At 43.6% G+C, this 27,425-nt stretch overlaps 1 protein-coding gene and 2 non-coding genes across 5 annotated transcripts; 1 reads left to right on the forward strand and 2 right to left on the reverse strand.

Moving 5' to 3' along the window:
* Positions 1-3,684: 3,684 nt before the first annotated feature.
* LOC120871655 lies at positions 3,685-3,825 on the reverse strand. The gene has a single exon (XR_005723078.1). It is a non-coding gene; the product is annotated as a U4 spliceosomal RNA (small nuclear RNA).
* Positions 3,826-4,095: 270 nt separating this feature from the next.
* SIRT4 (sirtuin 4) lies at positions 4,096-19,861 on the forward strand. Of its 3 annotated transcripts, none has more exons than XM_040250868.1 (5): positions 4,096-4,151; positions 12,573-13,073; positions 15,110-15,404; positions 15,732-15,944; positions 17,976-19,861. In XM_040250868.1, exons 2-4 carry the CDS (start codon positions 12,574-12,576, stop codon positions 15,882-15,884), a joined length of 948 nt encoding a protein of 315 aa, XP_040106802.1. In that variant the 5' UTR covers positions 4,096-4,151; position 12,573; the 3' UTR covers positions 15,885-15,944; positions 17,976-19,861. The 3 variants fall into 3 exon arrangements, with proteins under 3 accessions (XP_040106802.1, XP_040106801.1, XP_040106800.1); XM_040250867.1 differs by lacking the exon at positions 4,096-4,151 and adding an exon at positions 6,657-6,796; XM_040250866.1 differs by lacking the exon at positions 4,096-4,151 and adding an exon at positions 9,145-9,582.
* Positions 4,462-4,602, reverse strand: LOC120871656. Its single transcript, XR_005723079.1, has one exon. It is a non-coding gene; the product is annotated as a U4 spliceosomal RNA (small nuclear RNA).
* Positions 19,862-27,425: the final 7,564 nt, after the last annotated feature.

Here is a 27,425-nt window from a genome sequence, read left to right on the forward strand (position 1 = left end):
CGTGTTTGCTAGAGTATCATCTGACTTTATAATCAACACAAAATTTGCCATGGGAGGGAGCATTCTTGTTTTGTCTCTTCCAGACCTGTTTTGACACCCAGGTTAGCCATCTTGGCACCCAACTAGGGTGAAAAGAAATGGTTGGAGTGCATTTGCAGACCACACTATCACAGATATTTTTAGCTCCTTGAAATTTCAGTCTTTCGGTAGCACATGTTGGCTCCTCTTGTAATTCCCACATTTGGGATGTCCCTTTGGCAGCTGTCACTGACCCCGTCTTTCCATCAATTCTGATACATTTGGGTCAATTAAGGACTCTTCTTCCCTTTTCTGGGACCACAGGGTATTCCTTGGTCTTACCAAACCTTCCCTGGGTTCCAGAGAAGTGACGTTAATTTATCTTACTTAGCCATATTTTTATGACTGGTCAGAAAGTGGTTTAAAGGCATGGTTGTGGAAAGAAAAGGGCTTTTTTAGTACCAAACAGTTCCTATGTCAGGGATCATTCATTCCACAGATTACTGACTACACAGGGGAAAGTGCACGTTTACAACAGAGAGAGAGCAGTTACTGCTTACCCTGGCATTTAAATTCAGCATTGATTATAGTGGCAGGTGTAATACCAAGTTCACAAGGCCATCTCTGAAATCCTGTTGAATCAAATCAAGCTGTGGTCTTGGTTACAGGAAATAAGGGGAACACAATCAGTGAAGTTGAAATGTGAGAGTTAGATAACTGTCTTGGGCTCTTAAAAAAAAAATCACTGTCATGAAGGAAAGAAAAAAGGCAGAGGGACTTGCTGAGTTGTTGTGTTTTTGGTTTTTTTTTTTTTTTTTTGCTATACAATAGGTCCTTGTTGGTTATCCATTTTAAATATAGCTGTGACCTTCCCAGAGTCACTGCTATCCCTTCCCCTTGGTTGCTGGGATTTTTAAGAACTGTAGATGGAAAATAACATGGAAACGAAAGCCACTCTGGAAGATAATTTGGCAGCTTCTAAAAAAACTAAACATGCAACTGACTATACAACCCAGAGAATTTTAAAAAAAAACTTATGCTCAGAGACTTCCCTGATGGTCCATTGGATAAAAATTCGCCTGCCAAGGCAGGGGATTGGGATTTGATCCCTGGTTCAGGAAGATTCCACAGGCTGCAGAGCAACTAAGCCTGAGAGCCACAACTCCTGAGCCTGTGTGCCCTGGAGCCTATACTTCACAAGAGAAGCCATTGAAATGAGAAGACTGCACAACACAGCAAAGAGCAGCCTCCACTTTCCAAAACTAGGGAAAGCCCCTAGTGCAGCAACAAAGACCCGTCACAGCCAAAAACAAAATTTGCTCACACAAAAGCTTGTATAGGAATACTCTTAGCAGCTTGATTTGTGATAGCAAAATACTGGGAACAAGCCAGTGTCCTTCCACAGGTGAATGGTTGAACAAACCCCGGTACTTCCATTAATGGAAAACTATTCAACAAGGGAAAAGAATGCACCAGTGATACAGGCAACAACCTGGACGGACCGCAAGGACATATTTTTTTTTAAAACAGTCAGTCTCAAAAAAAATTACATACTGTAGATTCTGTTCATATAAAATTCTAAAAAATGAAAACTAATCTATAGTGACAGCAGCAGGAGGGGGCTAGTGGGGAGGGATGGATTGCCGAGGAACACCAGGAAACTTTGGGGAGTCACAGATATGTTCACCAGCTGATTTGCAGAAACAGTATCATGGGTGTACGTTTTTTAAAATCATCAAATCGTACGCTTTAAATATGTGCAGTTTATTGAATATCAATTATCCCTTAATAGAGCTGCTTGTAAAAAAGAAAAAAGGAATAGCAAGATGATTTCTGTGAGAATTAAGTGAAATAAAGCATATTAAGCACTTTGTGTGGAGTCTGGGATATGAAGTAAGTGCTTCACATGGAGTCTGCCACACAAGTCAGTGCTCAATAGTTGCTGTTGGATCTTGGCTGGTCTCCTGGATGATTCCATCACATGTCCCTGTTTATTTTCTTTATACCATTGAAATAATCTGTAATTATCTAGTTCATATGTTTATTTGTGGTCTGTCTCAAGACTCTGAGCTCTCTGAAGCAGAGAAGAGTCTGATGACACTGGGGGGTTCCCCCCCTCCACTTGTTACTCCTCCCCCCTCCGACACACCCGGTGCTGCTTTGAACCAGTAGATGCTGGCCCACCACCTCCTCGCTTAAGCGACATCCTTTTACTAGAGGCCAGAGAAATGATTCATAAGTGGTGGCCTAAGCAGGTCAAGGATCTGCCACGCCAGGGGTAGGATTCCTGAGGCCTTCTGTTCATAGACACGCCTGGCTTCCTAAGAGGACAAAACTAGTTGTAGCCACTACAGTGGAAACCAGCATCCCTATTAAGAGTTAGGAGACTTGGTTCCAAGAGCAGCTCTGCCTGGGACTCCATAGTGGGACCTGAACAAGTCTATTGTGTCCATTCACCTCCTCTTCGTTTTTTTTTTTTTTTTCTTTAAATATATATATTTATTTATTTGACTGCACCGGATCTTAGTTATGGCATGTGATTTTTGTTGTGGCATGCGAGATCTAGTTCCCTGACCCGGGATTGAACCCAGGCCCCCTGAACTGGGAGTGTTAGTCACTCAGTCATGCTCGATTCTTTGGACCCCCATGGACTGCAACCCACCAGGCTCCTCTGTCCATGAGATTGTGCAGGCAAGGATACTGGAGTGGGTTGCCATTTCCTTCTCCAGAGCATTTTCCCAACCCAAGCATCGAATCTGGGTCTCCTGCACTACAGGCAGACTCTTTACCGACTGAGCTACAAGGGAAACCCGAACTGGGAGTATGGAGTCTTAACCGCTGGACCACCTCCTGGTCCTTTTAAAAGGAAATAGATGAAAAATTTTCAGACCTCCGTCTGGTTCTGCGCATCCGTGACCCTCCTAAGAGTCCCTGCCTCTTCAGGGGTGATGGGAGCCGAATTGGTCTTTTGGCAACTGTGAGCTCTCAGGGGATAACTACAATATTACAACCAAAATCATGCCTAGTACTGTGGGAAACCTCCAGACTTCCAGGTGTGACAAAGTGCATGCGTGCTCTCATGTCCAACTCTTTACGACCCTTGTGGGCTTTTAGCCCGACAAGACTCCATTGTCCATGGATTTTTTCCAGGCAAAAATACTGGAGTTAGACACGTACCCCTAAATCACGTTGACTAGAAATACATAACGCTGCAACTGAAACCAACAAACTCCGTGAAGCATGTTTTTCACGTCAATATGGGTGTGAGAGTAGGACTATAAAGAAAGCTGATGCGCTTGAACTGTGGTTTTGGAAAAGACTGAGTCCCTTGGACAGCAAGGAGATCCAACCAATCAACCCTAAAAAAATCAAATCAATCCTGAATATTCACTGGGAGAACTGACGCTGAAGCTTCAAAACGTTGGCCACCTGATACGAAAAACCGACCTATTCGGAAATATTCTGGTACTAGCTAAAATTCAGAGAAAAGAACGATAGAAAATGAGATGGTCGGATATCAGCCCACCCTACAAACACGAGGTTTACACAAGCCGTGAAAGTAAGTGATGGTTAAAGAAAAATCACACACCCAGCCACAAATACAACGGAACTTATAAACTCAGAGAACAAAAAACCTTAAGCTTTCTTTAAACAAGTAAGATTCAGTCTCCGTAGAGACTGTCAAAAATTGCCAATGCCGACTATATTTCAAGTCGTCATGGCGGGGTATTGGGAAAAGTTTTCAATTAGCAATAATCGCGCCTCGGATAAACCTCATTGGCTACGATACTGCCACTGCGCAAAGCTGAAGAACGTGAGCGCGCACCCGCTTCCCCCACGAATGACAACGCCCTTTTCACTGAGGGTGAGCGACCGCCAGCGAATTCGTGGATTGAATCTGTTTCCCTGCAGACGGTTACATTTAAGGTACATCGAGGGGCTTCTTGTGGTTGGGCCGTCTCTTGTCGAACACTATTATTTTGGAAATAGCGCTTTCGCTGGGGATGCTGGGGAATGATATGCAAATTAGCATGACGTCACAGAGACGAATCGGGTTGACTTGTACTCTGAGGAGGAAACAGCCTCAGGAGGACCGGAAAAGCGAGAGCACACCAAAGAACCAGAAATTGGAGGTGAGAGTGCGGGGGCGGAAAAAAGCATTTTCAAAAACCGAATTAAAAATCTCAATTGTTAGTATTACAAAGATGAAAAATTAGACGCAGCGCGAATAGAAAACTGTATTTGCCTATCCGCGTTTTACGAAGCAATGTCAAATCCACCAACCACTTAAAATACGCAAAAAACAACTTAAAATGCTAAGTTAACGACTAATCAATAGATAAATGGCTATAACAAATAAAAACAGCACCTACTTTCACAAAATGCTTTCAGAAACCTAAGCTTAATCGAAAAAGTACTTTCTTTTAAAACCGAATTATTCAGTCTCCGTAGAGACTGTCAAAAATTGCCAATGCCGACTATATTTCAAGTCGTCACGGCGGGGTATTGGGAAAAGTTTTCAATTAGCAATAATCGCGCCTCGGATAAACCTCATTGGCTACGATACTGCCACTGCGCAAAGCTACCGAGTAACGCCCCTTCTCATCGTTCCCAATCAGCAAGGTTCCTATTACAGAAAGGTGAGTTGGAGGCTCATGGCAAAACCTTTAATTATTGAATGAATAAAATTTAGACAACCATATGAAGAGCTCTCGGAAAGATATAAGCTGATTCAGTTGCTTGATTTCGCTTAGTTTTTAGTGGAGAATGAAGCAAAGCATTGTGGGAGGGAACATGCTAATTAACTTAACTCACGACTACGAATTGGGGAGAAAAACAAATGTGCTCTGTGTTAAGAGTGCTGTTCACTTGGCTTCTGACTCACGGTGTGACTATCCTCTGAAAAAGTGTTGGTTATTATTATTATTGTTGTTGTTTTTAATTGTAGCAAAGTGTGCATAACATAAAATTTGCCATTTGAACCATTTTTAAGTGTACAGTTCGGTAGCAACCATCACCACTGCACACCTCCAGAACTTTTTCATCATCCCAGGCTGTTCCCATTAAACACTAACTCCCCACTCCTCTCCCCACAACCCCTGGCAACCCCTATTCCATTTTCTATGAATTTAGTAACTCAAGAATCTCATGGACAGAGGAGCCTGGCAGGCTACAGTCCATGGGGTTGCAAGAGTAGGACCCAACTTAGCAATAAAACCACCACAAGTACTTCGTATAAGGAAATCACACATTAACTTGACCTTTTGTATCTACCTTATCTCAGAGCATGTTTTTAAGGTTCATCCATGTTGTAGTATATTTCAGAATTTCATTCCTTTCTATGGCTGATATTCTACTGTAGGGAATTTTGTTATCCATTTATTCTTTGACAGGAGGTTTCTTCCTTCCATTGTGAGAAATGTCTTTATGAACATTGGCATTCAAGTATCAGTTTAAGTTCTTATTTCAATTCTTTTGTGTATATATCTAGAAGTGGAATTTCTGAATCATATGGTAATTTAGTATTTAACCTGAGAAAGTTTTCTCTGGACAGGACATATTAATTCGGCTGAGAGAGGTTATTTCCACAGAAATGCCCACCGTTTGTGAGTTTGAAGTAACAGTCGCTCTCATTGTGAAGGCTACTAGAAATCTTTGTCTGGACTTGTTTCAGCTCTGAACTATATTTTCCAAACAACTTTTGGTTTTTGCTACTCATTAAGATGAAAACGGTAGTCTCTGAGAAAATTGTATTTCCCCTAACATTTCATTACGAAAAACTTCAAACACGAAATGTTCAGTGTATTGCTTACTGAATATTCATGTAGTCATCAACTAGATGTAAAAATGACATAAAAGGTCCTATTTGGGGATTTTCCTGGTGGTCCAGTGGTTAAGAATGCGCCTACCAATGCAGGGGACACATGCTCCATCCCTGGTTGGGGAAGACCCCACATGCTGCAGGGTAACTAAACCCGTGCGACACTGCTGAGCCCCGGCTCCTCAACAAGGGAAACGACCGACCAAAGTCAGAAGCCTATGCGCCGCAACTACAGAGTAGCCCCCAGTCTCTGCAACCAGAGAAAGCCAGCACACAGCAACAAAGACCCACTGCAGCCAAAATTTTTTCTAAAAAAGGCCTGTTTGATGCTGATGTCTAGTTAACTTTTTTTTTTTCCCACAGCCAGGGTAGGAAAAAACAGCAGAGAGAAAAAGAAAAGACTAACAGTGTGATTAACTTAGAAGACTTTGTCATTAATGCCTGGTGCAGTGGATTTGTGAGAAATGAAAAGACTAGCATCATCCAAGGAACTTCTCAGCCCTTGAGAATGTCTCGATTGGGTGGCTCATTACACCCTGTCAGTAGCTACCAAGGGAAATTGTATTTCACCAACTGTCTTGGATGACTTCATCCTCCACAGATGACTTCCCAGCACTAAGAAAGCTGGAAAACTCAGCTAACTTCTCCCCAGAACGTGAGATTCTTTGAGGCCTAAAGGCACAATAATCTTGTGTTCCTGGCCAGTCTCTTAATGATGCTTATTCCCCTAGGAGAACTGGGGAAATAATGTGGATATGAAGTTTTCCATGATAATATTGGCCTGAGATGGGGGTAATGTCATGTTTTGACATTTCTATAGGTTTTGATCAAACACTCATTGGTGCAGAAAATATTCTGGATTATAATTTTTTGCCTTAGTTTCCAGTCTACATTTTGATCCTTTTTTTTTGTTTGTTTTCAGCCAGGATTCCCTGTGGCTTCCCTGTGTCTCAGCTGGTAAAGAATCTACCTGCAGTGCGGGAGACCTGGGTTCAATCCCTGGGTTGGGAAGATCCCTTGGAGAAGGGCTTCCCACTCTAGTATTCTGGCCTGAAGAATTCCATACACTGTATATTCATGGGGTGGCAGAATCAGACATGACTGAACGACTTTCACTCACTTTCAGTCAGGGTGGTCAGGTTAACTAAGGCACAAAATATTCATGTCAGGTGATTCTCCCAGCCCAGAGACCTATTTGAGGTGTGACTGGAGGTACTGCTCCCAAAGTGATCTCTGGTAGCCTCGACCTGCAGTGGCTTGAAGCAGGGTTTCCGTTCCCAGCCTGAGATTGAGGTTGGGTCTTGCAGAGAGAGAGCTGAATCCTAACTACTAGACCAGTGATGAGTGACAAGGCCCTGGCTTTGCAAAAAAAGAATTCCCACAAAGACAAAAAGTAGTGAGACAAGTAAAATGTTTGTTAGGAGGAAAAAGAGTACAGTACGTGTAGATAGACACACAGGCGGACTCAGAGTCACAGCCTCATGGTAGCTTGAATCACTTATATGGGGCATTTCTTCTGGGTTTCCTTTGGCCAGTCATTTCTTTTTTATTTATTTATTTATTTGACTACAACAGGTCTTCATTGTGGATGCAGGTTCTCTAGTTGTGACATGCAACTTCTTGGTTGCAGCATATGGAGTCCAGTTCCCTGACCAGGGATCGAACTCTGGCCTCCTGCATTGAGGGCATGGAGTCTTAGCCACTGGACCACCAGGGAAGGCCAGTCATTTCAGTTTGCCTGGTTCTGAGTCCCTGTTTGGTGCTTCTCACTATCTTCCAATGTGTGCACATGAATCTCTGTCAGGATGGATTTCACCAAAAGAGCTTATGGGTAAATTTAGCATCATTCCTCTTTTGACCTCCAAAGAGTTTTCTGGTCTGGAAGTCAAGGTTTCCTTGACTTGAAGGATGAGAACTATGTGGTCTCTTATTTTCATCTGGGCAGGAGCCAGCCTCTTCTCTTGGTTGTACTGCTATTGATATTTTGGAGTTTCTGTCTACAGGAAATAAACTCAAATTGCTTTCCTTGTGGGTGAGTGGGGGCATCTACCTCCTGCTTCAAAACTACTGAACTTACTTTACCAATATTTACCTCTGTGCATTCAATGAGAGTAAACTGACTCCAGCTTTCATACTACTTCTCTGGGCCTCAGTTGTTTTTTTTGTTGTTGTTGTTGTTTTGTTTCATTTGGCGGTGTCCGGTGGCTTGAGGGATCTTAGTTCCCTGACCAGGGATTGAACATGCACCATCAGCAGTGAAAACTCTGAGTCCTGACCACTGGACCATCCGAGAACTTCCCTCACTTCATTTTAAAATGGGGGAAGTGGTTCCTTAGAGTGGTCTTCAAGGTCAGTGCTAGCTGTTTTGATGTGTTCTAAAGCACAAACTGATGTCTTATCCAGGCAATGCTACAGATCAGTGGTTCTCACTGGCTGCATATTAGAAACAACTGTGAAGTTTGTAAAACGCCTTGGTGCCCAAGTGTCTCCCCAGACCAGTTAAATCAGAATTTTTGGAAGTAAGACTCAGGCATTGTGTTGGTTAATTTAATAAAAACATAAGATGAGAAATAAAATTGGAGAAGCCACATGTGTAATCATATTAGTCCCTGTATATTATATTTCACTTTAATTGTTCCTTTCAACTGTAATCAGTTTTCCAGACATTTGTGAATGAATTTCTTCACAACTCACTGCATGGTGGGAACCTGATTCCGTTTCAATGCGTGGGAAAGATTGTAAACACTGAAGTTGAGGGTGAGTCAAACCTAGATCCATTGCTGAAGCTTCTAATGAGAGAGTGAATTCCCATTTGGATTGTCAACTAAAAATGATGCACAACGTGAGAGTTGTGAGTTAAGTTTTATTTGGCGTAAAATGAGGACTGCAGCCTGGTGGACAGCACCTCCAGTAGCTCTGAGAGACTGCTCCAGAGAGGTAGTGAGGGAAGGGCAATATATAAGATTCTGGTGAAAGGGGAGCTGACAAAAGGTGTTCTGTTAGTGATGTCACCATGAAGGGATTTAGTGATTTTCTAGATAGGAAGAAATGGCAAAAACTGGGATCATGAAATCAGTTCCTGAAAATATCTAACTGTCTAAAGACCTGTCCCCCCAGGTTCCCTGGAGCACAGAGTGCCTCACTCCACCCTGAACTCCCTTAGCGGTGTTGAAGGTCAATAGCTGCAGCAGCACAGGATTCAATCTCCTTGTTTTTGTTCAATCGCTGGCAAATGCTCTTTGCAGCACTTTGCAATTATGAATTTGCAAGTGCCAATATGTAATTGACAGGATGTACTATTTAAAAAAAAAATTTATTTGTCTGGCTATGCTGGTTCTTCGCTGTGGCAGGAGAGAGGTATGTGTGATCTAGTTCCCTGACCATGGATTGACTGGGGCCCCCTGCTTTGGGAGCACTGAGTCTCAGCCACTTCCATCAAGGAAGTCCTTGGATGTATTATTTTGCATTCAGGACACTGGCATCTAAACTAACCGCTTCTCTCTCAAAAACACGATGGCTTAGGAGACAGCTGCACATCGTATACCTGGGTTTGAAACCTCTGACCAGAGAAGGCCAACAGGGGGCCTTACTGGACAGTCTGGGTCCCACAGCTGTGAAGCCCAAAGGACTGTGGGATTTGTAGTTTTCTTGCATCATTTCTGCTTCATGAACTACATTTCCCAAAATGCAAATATAGCCGGTCTGTCCCTGTTGGGCGTAAAGTGTCCCTTAAGCTGTGGAAGGTAAGTGTGTTCTGTGCGGGCTGCAGGTTTCTAGAAATTGTGGATTCCATTTCCCTTCTTTGCCCTTTGGTGGGACCTGGGAGAGAGCAGTTGTTCCAGTAGAGCATGTTTTCACCGGGGTTTCCGAGACCTTTGATCTCAGGAATCGGGAACCTGTATTTGTCTAGCTGTTCACGTGTTACTCTGGAAAGTCAGGGTCCTGATCCCAGATCTGGAAAGCCCAATATAAAATAATGTTTACGTATGGGGTGAGTGTCACTGGAGAATGTCTACATTTTATCAAAATCTATGTCAAGGCCTTGTTTTTTTTTTACAGCTAGAAAAGCTGAGGAAGACTGTCTTGTCATGTCTCATGACTCTTCATTGTGTCCAAGCATCTGTATTTGCAATTGAGGGTAAACTAATAGAATATGGGGGAAATAGAATAAAAGGTAGGCGAGTGTTTAACTACATTAATAAAATCCTGAAAAGTCTGAGCAACAGTTTCATCACCTAAACTGGAACTCAAATATGCCTCTTTAGTTTATGAAGAAATAAGATAATTTTAATTTATAAAGTGGGAAGTAGGTTTTTGGGACACACAGTTCCCCGAGGGATGGTTTTAACTAAAAATATAAATGTGTTCCTCTGATACAGATGTCTTTAGATGGAGTCATAGATAGGTTAACAGTGAGCTATTAAAGGACTTAATTTTTTTTTATTTTTGTCTGTGTCGGGTCTTCGTTGCAGCACTCGGAATCTCAGTTCCCAGAAAGTGCTCAAAGCGTTAGTCGCTCAGTCATGTCCAACTTTTTGTGACCCCATGCACTGTAGCCCACCAGTCGCCTCTGTCCAGGGGATTTCCCAGGCAAGAATACTGGAGTGGGTTGCCATTTCTTTCCCTAGGGGATCTTCCTGACCCAGGGATCAATCCCGGACCAGGGATCAAACCCACAGCACCTGCATTGGAAGGCAGATTTTTAACCACTAGACCGCCAGGGAAGTCCCAACCACTCACTTTTTGAAGTTTATAAGAAATTCAGTTCTGACCAGCCAGGTGTTACTTGGAGAGACAGAACAGTTCTTATGTTAGAATTCTGCTTTATCATTTTACCTCCCTCCTTTTTAAAATAGATTTCATTTTTTAGAGGCCTCCTTCCTCTTTTTTTTCTTTTTCTTTTTTTTTAGGAAACCAAAATATACAGTTTCCCTTGGATGCAGAAAGCCTTGGCAGATTTGCCAGTCATAATTCACTCCCATCTGATGGTCAGAGTATAGGAGAGCTATGGCTCTTAGGAGACCAGGAAGACAAGATAGGCTTGAGCTATCATGAAATAAAACTATACATTTTATTTTGTGAACAAGGTGGTTGTTGTTTAGTTGCTCTGTCATGTCTGACTCTTTGTGACCCCCTGGACTGTAGCCCTCTAGGCTCCTCTGACAATGGGATTTCCCAGCCAAGCATACTGGAGTGGGTTGCCATTTCCTTTTCCAAGACATCTTCCTGACCCAGGGATCGAACCTGCATCTCTTGGGTCTCCTATATGGGCTTCCCTAGATCAGGAAGAACCCCTGGAGAAGGGCACTAAATAAGAATGTTACCCACGCTTTTCTTTTAGTTTCTTGCCTAGAGTTAAGGTTTGTCTATGTAAGTTTAGGCTAAACTTAGCCCTTGTTTACTGCTGTACTGTTGATAATCATGTGCTCTTGCTGTCATTTTTGTCTAGGTCAAGGGCAACATGAGGGAGCTATACGTTTTAAGTTACCTGCCCTTGTTCACTATGTCTGTCTGTTTCAAATATGTTTTCTCCAAATACTATATGATTGCTAATATCATCCAGATATTGGAATTTTGTCTACCATTAAGGCAAAATATTCCATATTTTAGCTTCTCTTCAAACTTCTCCTTTCTTCTTTCTTCTCATTAAAAAAAAAATTATTTATTTGGCTGTGTTGGGTCTTAGTTGTGTCAGGTGGGATCTTCCTTGCCGTGAGATCCTTGAGCTCCACAGCATGTGGGCTCAGAATGTTGCAGTTTAATGGGGAGTAGTTGTTGCAGTTTCCCTACATTGGAAACAGGGAGTCTTAACTACTAAACCACCAAAGAAGTCCTTTCTGATTTTTCTGATCGTATCTCTGGGCTTATACAATATGGGTATAAACGTTTTATTTGGCTCTTGGCATTTTCATGACTTTTGGCATTTCTGTACTTCCACTGTCCAGGGCACACTAGGGCATCTGCAATCCAAACATTCCTCTAAGAAATTACTGTTAAAAAATTTATTTGTTATTGTGCAGATAGGTAATGTAATGAACCCCCATCCTTGGATCTAACACAGATCCTCAACAATGAACAGCTCTTGGTTAATCTTGTGCTATTTATATATTCCACCTATTGATTATTCGCTCATCTGTTTTGTGTGTTTTTTAATTAAATTAAAATTTTCAGGGACTTCCTTGGTGGTCTAGTGGCTAAAACTCCGTGTTCCCAATGCAGGGGGCTCAGGTTCGATTCCTAGCCAGGGAACTAGATCCCACACGCCTCAGCTGAATGATCCCATATGCTGCAACTAAGACCTGGTGCTGCCATATAAATATTTAGAAAAACCTTTTTTTTATAACATTTAGTTGAAAGTTTCAGTTGTACAACATAGTGATGCATAATGTTTAAAGGTTATATTCCATTTATAGTTATTATAAAATATTGGCTATATTCGTGTTGTACTATATATCCTTATAGCTTATTTATTTTCTAGATCAATAGTTCGTACCTCTTACTCCCCTCTCCCGTCTTGCCCCACCCCCCTTCTCTTGGTTATCTTGATTTTTAAAACCCAGTTTCTGAACTTCCCTGGTGGTCTAGTAGTTAAGACTCTGAGCTTCCAGTGCAGGGGCACTGGTTCAATCCCTGGTCTCAGGGAAGGTCTCTGGATTCTATGGGATGCACGGTGTGGCAAAAAAAAAACAAGATAAAAAACAAGTTTCTCCTGTGATGCTTTTTTTCTCTCTAGCATGAGGATGAGCTTTGGGTTGACTTTCAAAAGGACAGCAAAAGTCCGCTGGAGGGCAAACTTCAGCCAGCAGTGCTCACTCAGATCCACTGGGTTATTTGTGCCACCAAGTCCTCCTCTGGACCCTGAGAAGGTCAAAGAGTTACAACGCTTCATCACCCTTTCCAAGAGGCTCCTAGTAATGACCGGGGCAGGAATCTCCACTGAGTCAGGGATCCCAGACTACAGGTCAGAAAAGGTGGGACTTTATGCCCGCACAGACCGGAGGCCTATCCAGCATGGGGATTTTGTACGGAGCGCTCCCATCCGCCAGCGGTACTGGGCTAGAAACTTTGTGGGCTGGCCTCAGTTCTCCTCCCACCAGCCTAACCCTGCACACTGGGCTCTGAGCAGCTGGGAGAGACTCGGAAAGCTGCACTGGTTGGTGACCCAAAACGTGGATGCCTTGCATACCAAGGCGGGGAGTCAGCGCCTAACAGAACTGCACGGATGCATGCACAGGTACCGGAAAACCTAAAACAGTGAATGTAGAAATGTGTGCTCGGTCAGAGCAGGGACCCTGGCTGTACTGATCCCTGCTGTCTTCCCTAGACCATGAGGAAATGACGCACGAGGAAGTTGTTTACTCTGGAGTTAATCCTAGCAAATTCAGTGAGGGAATGGGACGTGAAACCTGGAAGATAGGAGACCTAGGGAAAGGTTATGCTAATGAATGGGTTACTGCTTGGGGCAGCTGGGGCTCAAGCCTGTCAGGGGCCCTCTGACTGTACAGCAGTTTCAGAATCATCTCACTGAAAATCAAGGGACCTGGGGCGTTTATCCATCATCTCCCGTCCTTCATTGGTGGAGGGGGACTCTGGGAGAATTAACTCCCTAATACTGACTCTGCTCCTGCAGGAAAGCTTCTATGGCCAGAGAATTAGGAAGCCACTTATAAGAGATCTGGATGCAGGTGGCCTCTGAGTGTTCCCAGGGAACTGTGAGCAGACCACCAACAGCACGTGCTACAAATGGCTGGGTTCCCAGTGCCTAGACACATAGATCACAGGATAGCCAGGACCCAGTAAAGACTGATGAAATGAACATACGTAGCCCTGGTCGTAACTTGCAGCTAATGGGAGCCCATTTCCTTATCTTTAAGCCTGGGAAACAGTTCTCTGCAAACTGAAAACAGTCCACCATTTGGGTGCCTGCAACATGTGTGTACCAGTGTGCTCCTTGCTGATGTGGAGGGGTCAAAACCAAAATATAAAATGTGGTCTGCATTATATATATATATATAATACCAAATAATACCAAAATATAATATGTGAGAATTTGGTTTGTTGGGGGGACCAGAAAATACCAGGTTTAATGACAAATAACTCCACACATGACTGTTATTTTATGTGGTCCTTGATAGACATGTTTTATAGGTTTAGAGAAACAGTGAAGACTGGAGTAATCAAGAAAGCTTTTATAGGTGAGGTGGGGCTGGAGAATAGCTCAGGTTTGACTTGACAAAGCCGGGGAAAGAGGGCTTTCCATATGAAGGGAACTTTTGTAGAGTGTTGGACTGGTCTCCTTGGAGACTAGTATGAAATCAGCTTGTCTGGGAAGGCTAGACCCAAATCCTGGATGCATTTGAAAATCTTGCAGTGCTGATTTGGATCTGTTGTGAGAGACCAAAGGGGGCTGTTGGTGGTTTCTGAACAAGAAAGCAATATGATAAAAATGGCATGTGAGGAAGGCTGGACGGGATTAGGAAGAGTGGCTCAGGGAGGTCAGCCAGAAAGACTTAGACTAAGGTGGTGTCAGGGAATGAGCTGGGGATGGCTATGAGTTCATTAAGTTTTTTTCTGTGATGAAAATTTTTTAAATCCACAGAAGTAGAGTCCCACATACCATTACCCAGATTCAGAGTTCTATCAAGTCTACTTTATCCTTTCTCTCCATCTCTTCTTAAATTTTTCCCCCCTTTGGCCTCGCTGTGTGGCATGCAGGATCTGAACTCCCCAACCAGGGATCAAACCTGTGCCCCTTGCATTGGGAGCAGGGGGTCTTAAGCATTGGGTCGCCAGGGAAGTCCCATCTTCTTAAATATTTTAAAACAAAGCTGGGACCTGGCAGTGAAAGCCTGGAATCCTAACCACTAGGCAACCAGGGAACTCCTGAGAAAGTGTTTTCATGGGCAGCAATAATTACAGCAAATGATTAGAGCAGAAGATGGAGGGGGGTGGAAAACCCTGGTTTCGGGACTAAGGAAATTATCTGGTAAAGTCTTTGTAGTCATGTTAAGGATAAAAGTGAGCTGCAGCAGATTTAAGCAGGGAGTGGGTAGTGAGGAAACAAATGCATATTGTTCTAGAAGGCTGGCAGGCACTGGAAGAGAGGTGACAGCTAAAGAGGTCATGACAAGATATTAATAAAATGGGGGGAAACGGGGGGTGTCAGGGAGAGAAAGCCATCGTGATGGAGGAGCTGGAGATGGCTGGGAGGAAAGGTCTCCGGCAGCTTTGTGCCTCCCCCAGGACAGTCGGCCTCCTCTGTGGTTTCAGGGTTCTCTGCTTGGATTGTGGGGAGCAGACTCCTCGTGGGGCACTGCAGGAACGGTTCCAAGTCCTGAACCCCACCTGGAGTGCCGAGGCCCACGGCCTGGCTCCCGACGGCGATGTCTTTCTCACCGAGGAGGAGGTACAGAGCTTCCAGGTCCCATCCTGCTCTCGATGTGGGGGCCCCCTGAAACCAGACGTCGTCTTCTTTGGGGACACGGTGAAGCCTGACAAGGTTGATTTTGTGCACAAGAGGGTGAACGAAGCTGACTCCCTCCTGGTGGTGGGATCTTCCTTGCAGGTAACTGGCTTGTTGTTACTGGTAACTGACTGTAGGCTGGGAGGCCCTGGTGGTGGTGGTGGTGGTGGTTTAGTCACTAAGTCGTGTCTGATTCTTTCTGACCCCATGGACTGTAGCCCGCCAGGCTGCTCTGTGCCTGGCATTTCCCAGGCAAGTATATTGGAATCGGTTGCCATTTCCTCTTCCTGGGGATCAAACCCATGTCTCCTGAACTGGCAGGCAGATTCTTTACCACTGAGCCACCTGGGGAGCCCTGGAGGGGCTCCCTATTTGGTCTAGCTCTTTCTGTGTCTAAAGAGCTCTCACCTGCCTCTTCTACCCCGACAGGTGTACTCGGGTTACAGGTTTATCCTCACTGCCCGGGAGAAGAAGCTGCCCATCGCGATACTGAACATTGGGCCCACGCGGTCCGATGACCTGGCATCTCTGAAACTGGATTCTCGTTGTGGAGAGTTGCTGCCTTTAATAGACCCACGCTGACCACAGCCTGATGTTCTGGAGCCGGAAACTGGGGCTTTCACTTGAATTCTGCTGCTAAGGGTAAAAAACCTTAGATACCAGATTCCAGTTCCTGCTCAAGTCCAATACCACGCTTCCACTGCAGGGGACATGGTTCCATACCTGGTCGGGGAACTCAGATCCCACATTCTGAGGGCCGTGGTGAAAAAAAAAGGATGGCCATTTTTAATTATTATTTGTTCTTAGCTGTGCTGCAGGGGCTTTCTCTGGGCTGTGGCCAGTGGGAGCTACTCTTCATTGGGGTGCAGGGGCTTCTCATTGTGTTGTGTTCTCTTGTTACCTCTAGGCGGGAGGGGTTCACTGGTTGTGGCACGGGCTTAGTTGCCCTTCACCACGTGGAATCTTCCAGGACCAGGGATTGAACCCCTGTTCCCTGCATTGGTAGACGGATTCTTAACCAGTGAACCAACAAGGAAGTCTTGGTATGGCCATTCTTAACTGAAACTTAAGTGGAATGGTTTCTTAAATGAAACCATTCTTAATTTTTTTATGTACGTTAAGCGATATTGTTGGAAAGGCTATGATTTTTGAATTCGAGGCACATAGCTATTTAAGACAATGTTCCAAAATCTGCCATTGCCTTTTTCCCACATTACCGAAAATAACAGCTTTATTAAGATATGATTCCCGTACCATAAAGTTCATCCTTTAAAAAGTATACTTTAAAAGTATATAATTAATGTGCTCTTAGTATACTCACAAAGTTTACACATGAATCACCACTACTTCTAGAACATTCTCATCATCCCAGGAAGAAAATCCATTAGCAGTGATTCCCCATTTCCCACCCCCCTGGTCCTGACAACTCTAATCTTCTGTTTTTGCCTGTCCTGGACACTTCATACAGTAGGTAGCTTTTTGTGTCTGTCTTCTCCTCTTGGTATAATGTTTTCAAGATTCACCCATATTGTAGCTGGTGGTAGTACTTTACCTCTATATTCACCTATGAGTACAGCCACTTAAAAAAAAAGTTTTTTTCCAGCTTTGAGATATAATTCATATATCATACAGTCCACTCATTTACTGCATACAATTCAATAGTTTTTAATATATTCCCAGAGGAGTAAAGCCACTTTTTTAAAAAACAGATTTTATTTTTTGAGGTTCACAGCAGCATTGAGCAGAAAGTACAGGAGGTTCCCATACATCCCTTCCCCCTGTTTACTCACACGGTATTTGTTGTTTATTTACTGAAGGAATCTTGGTTGCTTCCAACTTTTTGGCAATTATGAATAAAGTGGAGGTTTTCTGTGGATGTAAGTTTTCATCTCATTTGGGCAAATACCAAGGAATGAGATCGCTGGATCACATGATAAGAATATGTTTAGTTTTTGTTCTTTGATAGTAAGAAACTATCAAAGTGTTTTCTCAAGTGGCTGCTTCCCCACCAGCTATGTGTGAGAGTTCCTGTACAACTACTTTTTAAAAACTATTTTAATGAAGATGTAGAGCATCAAGATCAAGGAACAGAACACTGCTAGCCCCCAAGAAGTCCCCTTGGCACAATCACTTTTGAAAGTGTTAGTCATTCAGTTGTGTCCAACTCTTTGTGATCCCGTGGACTGTAGCCCATCAGGCTCCTTTGTCCATGGAATTCTCCAGGCAAGAATACTAGAGTGGGCAGCCATTCCCTTCTCCAAGGGATCTTCCCGACCCAGAGATCAAGCCCAGGCATCTCACGTTGCAGGCAGATTCTTTACCATCTGACCCACCAGGGAAGCCCACAATCACTTTTAACTAGTGTCTTATGACTGGAATAAAACATTATGGAAAGTGCAGGTGATACAGATAAGTAAAAAGGATTTTCATACAAATTACCCATAATCTCCCCACCAAGATAACCAAAATTTAACATTCTGGTGTAACTGAATCTAAATCTTTTCTTACAAAAGTTGAATCAAGCAGTACAGTGTTTTACATCCTGTTTTCACCTTACAGAGGTGACATGCCCTAAATTCTATGGTTTTTTGAATGGAGGACTGATGGACACAGCCATTTCCTCCTCCCCACTGTCGACTTACTTTGGCATTAACTTGTTTCATTTCTTTTCAGATACCTAAGGATTCATCCCGGCTTCCTCTATCTGACCGAGGCTTACCAACTGTAGCCTGCAGAGGGCGCCAAAGCAACATCTCTCTGCAGGACCATCTCTGAACCCAGCAGGTTTCAGAGCTCAGGAGTTAAAATCTGCAGGCTGATGAGATTTACCCCATAAAATGGACTTGCAGTTTCTTTTGATAGAAAAACTCCTTTTTAAAAATCTCATTAGGCAGAAGAAAGAGCCCAGGAAATATGTAAACCAGAATGACCTCCGGAGTGCTAACCTAGGGATCTCACTAATATCCTGAGTAAGAGGGGGAAGGAAATGACTTAATTTCTAATTCTAAATGGTTAAATATATTTAAGTGAATCATTTTGATATACATTTTTTTTTCAAAAAAATGATGAGCAATAGTATGAATTAATTTTTTACTAACCAAGGAATAAAGGAAAGATTTTTAAAATAGTACATTAGGTATGTGGGTTGTATGTTTATATTTTTTTAATCAGCTGAAATGAATGTAGCTTTATGACCCAGTTCTCTAAGGATTTCTGCTTGATTTCAGCTGCTGGAATGAGACCAGCCTTGAACCTGGTCCGTAGAGAGGAAACAGTGAATTCCCAAGTGGGTGCTTAAATTGATTTGTTTCTGCTGAGGGAAGCAGCAAGCCTTGTTTGATTACCGTGTTAGCCAGAGAGAATCACTGTCCTAAAGCTTCTGCACAATCTCATCAAAAAGTGAAGCAGAAGCAGGTGAAAGATTCACAGCCTATTCTGGGTTTAGTCTTTTGTCTAAAATTGGGGCAAGCAGTATACATTTATCCTGCCTCTGCCTAGGAAGCAAATTTCAGTTAACTGGGATAACCCAAGATATTGAAAACACATAGCTTTCTTTCCTGCACAATATGTTTGCTCATAACCATTCATTAATTCTGGAGAGGCATAAGGTTGTTGTAAATCTCACTCCAGCTTTTTTGCATCTAGAGATACTAATATGTTCTGAATGAGATTTGCTCAGTTACTGAAAGTTGGTACCACGAAAAATTGCATTCAAATCTGGGTCTTTTGAATTCCAAGCCATTCCCCTCCATGAATCTCATAAATGGTGACTGACCAACAGTGTATTTATCTACTAAGGCTATAAAGATACAGCCCCTTCTTCTCAAGTGGCTCACAAAAGTTGTGTTATCTCGCCCACCCTCATTCCTTACCAAAAGATGTCACAGAGTCAGGCATGAAATGACAGGAGAGAAAATTTAGTCCATCCCTGATTCACTTTGTCTAAGATCCAGACTTAACTAAGGCCACAGTTTTTTAAGAGCCAGGACTAGAGTCCAGGTAGATGTTCCTCCCAGTTCTTTTAGACAGCAGTGATTCCTACTTCTCTGAAGATTCCAGTTAGTAGGAAGTTAGCCTGAAGTGGAAGTCAACAGCACCCCTGGCCAAGAATGGTAACAATGTGGGCAGTGGAGACCAGGTTAGGCTGCCAGGGAGAGAGGTCAGGCTGTTTTATCACCTAATGCTGGCATGATTCATGAAACCAAGTCTTGAGGGCCTTAGGAATGTTTCTTTTGGTTGTATTTCCTCTGGAAATGAATTCTTTGCAAAAAAAATTTGCCTCAAGAGGAACCTGGCATTTCCTGAAGCTGATGCTTCTCATGTCTCTTACTTTGCATCTTTTGCTTTCTTGTAGCTTGGCAGTTTCCGACCCGCTTTAAGTGCCCTGAGTTGGACTAACAGACCTACTAGCGGGTGCTGTCAGCTTGTCGCCACCCTGGTTACATGGTTCTAACTGCATTCATCCAGCTTTGGCTGTGACTTTCACTCATATCCTTCCTAGTTGCTTCCACAACTGCTCTGCTATCACAGTTTTATTATATTGTTTGCTTTTTAATTAATTTATTGTGGTTGTGCTGGGTCTTCATTGCTACACACAGGCATTCTCTAGTTGCAGTGAGTGGAGTCTCCTCTGTGGTGTTCGGGTTTCTCATTGCTTTGGCTCCTCTTGCTGCAGAGCACAGGCTTTTCAGCTCAGACTCAGTAGTTGGGCCCCATGGGCTTTAGTTGCCCCAAGGCATGTGGGGTTGTTCCCAGACTATGGATTGGACTTGTGTCCCCAGCATTGCAAGGCAGATTCTTATCCACTGTACCATCAGGGAAGTCCTCACGGTTTTCATAAGTAGAAGTCATGAAGGCAAACAAGCACAGAATACTCAAAATCTCCTTCCCACTAACACATTCTCCTTTCACGATGTTAAAACTGAATATCCTCTCGGCTCTCCCTTAAATATAGCATTTGTTGAACAGGCTATATCCCAAGCATTGTGCAAAGTATTTTACAACCTATCAGCTGTGGACCCCACCAGAGATGCTTGTGCATGCATCAAGGTCAGTCCTCAATGGATGCCAAATGTTTCCTGAGAGGATCAAAGGCAGGATGGATAGAAAATGCAACACTCCTAGGTAGGGTGACCAGCCATCCCAGATTTCCCAGTACTGAAGGAGTTTCCTGATGCAGGACTTGCAGTGCTAAAACCAAGATGACCTGTTCACCCTGCTCCAAGGAAGAGCAAAGGTTGCTGCCAGCTATAATAGTTAATTCCAGATATATTATTCTTGCTGAGATTCAAAATGGTCCTCTGACGTCCAAATTGTTTCCTTAATTTTTTTTTTTTGAATATTTGTCTGCTCCAGGTTTTAGTTGTGGGATGTAGAATCTTTAGTTCAGCACGTGGGATCTAGTTCCCCGACCAGGGATTGCACCCAGGTCTCCTGCATTGGGAGCAGAGTTTTAGCCTCTGGGCAACCAAGGATGGCCCTGGCTCCTTAATTTTTATGTCACATGAACAAAAAGAAATTTAAACTCATCCAAGAAAGCAGAGTCTTTCTTCTTAATTTATTACAGAAGGAATGCAGCAATGCACTAAAACTCTTGGGATATAGGCAGACTTGGATTTCCAAAACCCTGTCTTGCTAATTAGTAGTTAGGTGAACCTGGGCAAGTTGTTTTTATCTAATTTTCAGTTTCTCTAAACGAGGATAATAGGAGCTACTTCATTGGGTGGCTATGAAGATTAAACAAGTTAATGAAGCATGTATAGCTCACAGCACAGTGCCTGGCAGAGTGAGCAAATGTCAGGCGTTATCACTAGGATATGGGAGGCGGGTGGGATGGTGAGATGAGAAGCCATCCCATCTGCTAAAACCTTTGTCTTCTATTGAGTGCTCCTTTGAGTAGACTCACTCGGATCTCCCCCAGAGCCGCTTTTCCTTATTGTGTACCTGTTCGTCTTAAGAGGGACTCCCCTGGTGGTCCAGTGGCTACTTCTGCTTTATTGACTCCACCAAAGCTTTTGACTGTGTGGATCACAACACACTGTGGAAAATTCTTAGAGATGGGAATACCAGACCACCTTACCTACCTCCTGAGAAATCTGTATGCAAGTCAAGAAGCAATAGTTAGAACTGGACATGGAAAAACAGACTGGTTCCAAATCAGGAAAGGAATACATCAAAGTCGTATATTGTCACCCTGCTTATTTAATTTATATGCAGAGCACATTATGCAAATTGCTGGGCTGGATGAAGCACAAGCTGGAATCAAGATTGCTGCAAGAAACAGCAATAACCTCAAATATGCAGATGACACCACCCTTATGGCAGAAAGCAAAGAACTAAAGAGCCTCTTGAAAGTGAAAGAGGAGAGTGAAAAAGTTGGCCTAAAGCTCAACATTCAGAAAACTTATATCATGGCATCTGGTCCCATCACTTCCTGGTAAATAGATGGGGAAACAATGGAAACAGTGAGAGAATTTATTTTAGGGGCTCCAAAGTCACTGCAGATGGTGACTACAGCCATGAAGTTAAAAGTTGCTTGCTCCTTGGAAGAAAAACTATGACCAACCTAGACAGCATATTAAAAAGCAGAGACATTACTCTGCCAACAAAGGTCTGTCTAGTCAAAGCTGTGGTTTTTCCAGTAGTCATGTATGGATGTGAGAGTTGGACTATAAAGAAACCTGAGCGCCAAAAATTGATGCTTTTGAACTGAGGTGTTGGAGAAGACTCTTGAGAGTCCCTTGGACTGCAAGGAGATCAAACCAGTCCATCCTAAAGGAAATCAGTCCTGAATATTCACTGGAAGGACTGATGCTGAAGTTGAAACTCCAGTACTTTGGCCACCTGATGTGAAGAAACTGACACATTGGGACAGACCCTGATGCTGGGCAAGATTGAAAGCAGGGGGAGAAGAGGAGGAGATGGTTGGATGACATCACCAATCTGATGGACATGAGTTTGAGCAAGCTCCAGGAGTTGCTGATGTACAGGGAAGCCTGGTATGTTGCAGTCCATGGGATCTCAAAGAGTTGGACATGACTGAGTGACTGAACTGAACTTGTCTTAAGAAAAAAAAAATTACAAAAGCCAAGCTTTGCTTGATGTAATAAAGCCTTTCTAAAGAAAATAAAGTATATTCTTCCAGAAAAGGAAACCCTCTTATGCTGTTGGTGGGAATGTAAATTGGTGCAGCCACTATGGAAAACAATATGGAGATTTCTCAAAAACCTAGAACTAGGGCTAACTAGCTTCTTATCTTGAGGATAAGTTAAAAAAAAAAAAGCACTACTTTAAAAAGATACAGCCACCTTAATGAACACAGCAGCACTTTTTACAATTGCCAAGGTATAGAAGCAACCAAAGTGTCCATCAACAGATGAATGGATGAAGATATGGTATATATACCCAATGGACTACTCAGCCATTAAAAGAACAAAGTCTTGCCATGTGCAGCAACATGAATGAACTTGGAGGCCATTATGCTAAGTGAAATAAGTCAGAGAAAGACAAAACACTGTATATCAGTTACATGTGGAATCTTAAAAAATATAACAAACTATTGAATAAAAAAGTGGCAAACTCACAGATAGAGAGAACATATCTGTGGTTACCAGAGGTGAGACACAAGTGGGGAAGTATGATATAGCGGGTAGGGGATTAAAAAAAGCTTAGGTCTTCCCATGGGGCACAGTGGCAAAGGATCCACCTGCGCATGCAGAAGACCCCAGAGACTGGGGTCAATCCCTGGGTCAGAAAGATCCCTTGGAGTAGGAAATGGCAACCTATTCGCTTATTTTTACCTGGAAAATTCCATGGACAGAAGCCTGGCAGGCTGCAGTTCATGGGGCCACAAAGAGTTGGACACCACTGCATGCATTAAGAAAAGGTTACTATGGGGTTATATGAAATCACCTGTTGCAAAACTTTTGGAATGTATAAAGTGGTATAGAATTTAAAGAATCTTTTGTTTAAAAAGTTGAAAAAAATCCTTCTTTCTTTGGAAAATAGTATTTATGGAACATTTACAAGCACTGTAGGAATCACTTTATAATCCACTGACTCACCTAATTACCACAACCATATGATCCGCACACTGTTACTTCTTTTTAAAGATGAGGCCCGTGAAGCTCAGAGACCTTAACTTGCCCAAGGTCACCTAAAAACACCAGGCCAGTAATCAAAGCCAGTCTGTCCAGTTCTGAGCTTGCTTGTGTTATCTAAGCAACTGTACTTTGAGAAAGAGGAAGAGCAAAGCTCAGGAAGCTCTCAGAAGTGACCCCAGGGAATGCAAATCCCTTCACCTTTTCTTCTCTAGAGGTGGGGATGAGGATTCAAGTGAGAATTTGGAACGCCCCAGAAGCCATTAGTTCATCCAAAACTCACTTGCCACTCTCCTTTGCCCTTTGCTCTTTTCTCCCCATTTTGATTCCGTCTAGTCAAAGCTATGCTTTTTCCAGTAGTCATGTATGGATGTGAGAGTTGGACTATAAAGAAACCTGAGCGCCCAAGAATTGATGCTTTTGATGGTGTTGGAGAAGACTCTAGAGAGTCCCTTGGACTGCAAAGAGATCAAACCAGTCCATCCTAAAGGAAATCAGTCCTGAATATTCATTGGAACGACTGGTGCTGAAGCTGAAACTCCAATACTTTGGCCACCTGATGCAAAGAACTGACTCATTGGAAAAGACCCTGATGCTGGGAAAGATGGAAGGCAGGGGGAGAAGGGGACGGCGGAGGATGAGATGGTTGGATGGTATCACCGGCTCAATGGACACGAGTTTGGGTAAACTCTGGGAGTTGGTGATGGAAAGGAAGCCTGGCGTGCTGCAGTCCATGGGGTCGCAAAGAGTCGGACACGACTGAGCGACTGAACTGAACTGAACTGACTGACTTTCCTGGCCCCCTCGGTGCCTACCCAGGATAAACGCAATGGAGGTGTTCCTAGCAGAGGGAACTGGAGAAGGAGGGCTTGTGTTTAGACAATGAGAGACCTACAGTGTAGTTCACCCTTTTCTCACATTTGACTCGCCTACTCTGTCCTTGCTGCGGGATTCTGTATAACTCTGAGCCCCACCTTCCACGGACACCGACCACTGCGCCTGCGCTGGCTCGCCCTCACCCTCTACCTGACGCGAGAGGGGCGGGGCCGGGGCCCGGGGTAAGCGGCTGTAGGCTGGGGCTCGGCCACTGTTCACCAATAGAAAAGAGGAACCGAGAGCCATGTGGCCATAAGAAAACCAATCACATTTGCTACTGAAATCCTTCATCCTGGAGTGTGGCCAGCGAATTGGCAGGCCTGAGAGCGCACGATCTCGTGATCAGAAAAGGTAAATAAGGCCACGTGGTTTTTCTTCGATTGCGGCAAATGGTTGAGTGTCGCTGTACCTTCAGTGAAAGACTAATGAACGTGTGTGATGTGCCAAACTCTGTGAAGATACTGTAGCTTCTGAGATATACCTAATCCTGACGTCGCATTACTCTCGGTCCAGCTTATGTATTTACTCATTTAAATCATCCCAGCCGTTGTATCAGTGTTTCCGGTATTTCGTTTCCTGTAGTGAGCACCCCGCAGATGCTCATTAAGATTGCTACAGGAATATGTTACAGGAGTTCTCGCTTCCCCACCCCTTGGGATAATAAAAAGAGGTAGGATTTTACGTAAGAGAGTATTTTTAGAGCCCAGCTTGAGTACTCAGGGGACTCTGTTGTTTATCAACCGAAAAAAATAGGAATCAGAAACTGTCCCCTAAAATCTTATTTTTCTTTCATCCAAACAGGGACTTGCAGTGTCCTTCCATTGAAAGAAGATATTTATAGGGACTTCTGGAGCGGTCCAATGGTTAAGACTCCTCCCTGCCAACACAGGGGGCACTTGGTTGAGTCTCTAATTGGGTAACTAAGATCCCTCAAGACAGGCAGCTAAAAAGTTAAAAAAAAAAATACCTTTACAGTTCTTTGAAGGCCGAGGCCAGGTCTAATTTAATTATTTGTCCCTTGCAATGATACTGTAGCACAGTATGTATAAAATAGACATTCAACCTAAATGATGAGTTTCCTTTTGAAAATAGTCCCATTCTTGCCTGCAGAAAGGTGCTGAGCACTAATGACCAACACTTCATTTAGCATTCGGCGATTATTCATTGAGTGCCCTATATATCAAGTACAGTACCAGGCAGACAGAGATATGAAAGTGATTAAGACACCTCACTCTACCTTCAGCAATTCGCGATGTGATGGCATTTTTCCTCTAAATGACCAGATTTGGGTTCCGGTGTCAGCTATACCACCTTTGACAGATGACGTGCCTCTTTGAGTCAGCTTCTTCATCTGTAAAATGGGGAGGTAATAATGCCTTCAACTATAGAGCTGTTGTGAGGGTGAGGAGGTAATTGTGCAAAATGCATGGCACAGTCTGGAAGGCAGAACATAGCATATGTTACACAGCATATGCCAGTTTGACAAGCAAGGGGGAAAAAAAAAGTCTCAGAAAACACTAAACTGATGGCAGCTACTAACAATAAATCATTGTCTTCAGGCCAATCCCAGATACATTGTATCCTCAGCATTTGTGCAGTGTCTGGCCCAGAGTGAGTACTGAATAAATATTCTTTGAATGGAGGAATTAAATGAAGGAGAAGTTGGGACCAAAGACGAATCCGCATGCACTCCTTTGCTGCCTACCACACACCCAGTAGTATGTGTTCTGTTAGTCTCCAGTGGTTTAAAACTGCTCAGTCATGGCTTTTCATAGTCCACATGGTCCTTTCTCATCTTTGCTTTTCCAATTTAGCTCTCTTCTATGCCCTTCTCCACTCTCTCTGGTGAATTTCATTGCCAGTATAGTAATAAACTTTTGTAGAGAAACTTGGCTGAGTGACTTACTTAGTGGTTAACAGCTCAGGCATTATCAAGGAGACTTACATGCTTCCTAAGTTGCCTCAGTCGTGTCCGATTCTTTACCACTAGCACCACCAGGGAAACCCACCAAAGAGACACATCTGGTCAAATCCTGACTCTGCCATTTGTGTCATCTCAGGCAAGTGACTTGACTTACCTGAATTTTTAGTTCCTCACTCATAAACTGGAGGCAGTTGTATGGATCTCACAGAACTGGTCTGAACACTTAGTGAGATGAGACACGGAAAACACTTAACACAGTAATATATAGTAAGTGCTCAAGAGGTAGAAATTATTATTGTTAATTATATTTTAAGACTACGATGTAAAAAATCAGCGTGTACAAATTCCTTCTCATCTTCCTTCTCTCAGAATTCCCTCTCTCCATCCCTCCCTCCGGTTTCCCAGGTGGCACTAGAGGTAAAGAACCTGCCTGTCAGTGCAGGAGACAGAAGAGACTCAGGTTCCATGCCTGGGTCAGGAAGAGTCCCCCGGAGGAGGGCATGGCAACCCATTCCAGTATCCTTGCCTGGAGAATCCCATGGACACAGCCTGACGGAGGTCGCGAAGAGTCAGACACGACTGAAGTGACTGAGCACAGTGCATTCTCCCTCCCTCAGAATTCCTCTCACCCACCTTCTCTCAGAATTCCCTCTCACCCAGCTTTTCTCAGAATTCCCTCTCACCCAGCTTTTCTCAGGAATCCCTCACACCCTCTCTCACTCTACTTCTCTCAGAATTTCCTCACTCAGAATTCCCGCTCAGTCTCCTCTGAGAATTCCCTCTCACCCGACCTCACTCAGAATTCCCTCACTCACGTTTCCTCGTACCCTCCTTCCCTCATAATTCCCTCTCGGCCTCCTTCTCCCAGAATTGCCTCATATCCTCCCTTCCTCAGAATTTGCTCATTCTCTCACTCTCCTCTCAGAATTCCTTCTCACCTTCCTTCTCTCAGTATTCCCTCTGACTCTCCTGCTCTCAGAATTCCCTCTCACTTTACTTCTCTCAGATTTTCCTCTTTCGTTCTCTCAGAATTCCCTCACTCAAACTTTCTCACACCTGCCTTCTCTCCGAATCCCCTCTCACCCTCCTTTGCTCAGAATCCCCTTGCTCAGAAATCCCTCACTCTCCTCCCAGAATTCCTTCTCACCTTCCTTCTCTCAGAATTCCCTCACCTTCCTTGTCTCAGAATTGTCTTATACTCTCCGTCTCTCAGAATTCCCTCAC

This window comes from Oryx dammah, unplaced genomic scaffold, assembly GCF_014754425.2.
Source record: "Oryx dammah isolate SB20612 unplaced genomic scaffold, SCBI_Odam_1.1 HiC_scaffold_12, whole genome shotgun sequence".
Classification (NCBI taxonomy): Eukaryota; Metazoa; Chordata; class Mammalia; order Artiodactyla; family Bovidae; genus Oryx; species Oryx dammah.

Bases quoted from the DNA above. Each gene is read 5' to 3' on its own strand.
- SIRT4 (XM_040250866.1), top strand. From the start codon at position 9,506: ATGAACTACATTTCCCAAAATGCAAATATAGCCGGTCTGTCCCTGTTG. The intron at 13,074-15,109 runs GTACCGGAAAAC...CTGTGGTTTCAG, and splicing joins CTGCACGGATGCATGCACAG to GGTTCTCTGCTTGGATTGTG. The intron at 15,405-15,731 runs GTAACTGGCTTG...CTACCCCGACAG, and splicing joins TGGTGGGATCTTCCTTGCAG to GTGTACTCGGGTTACAGGTT.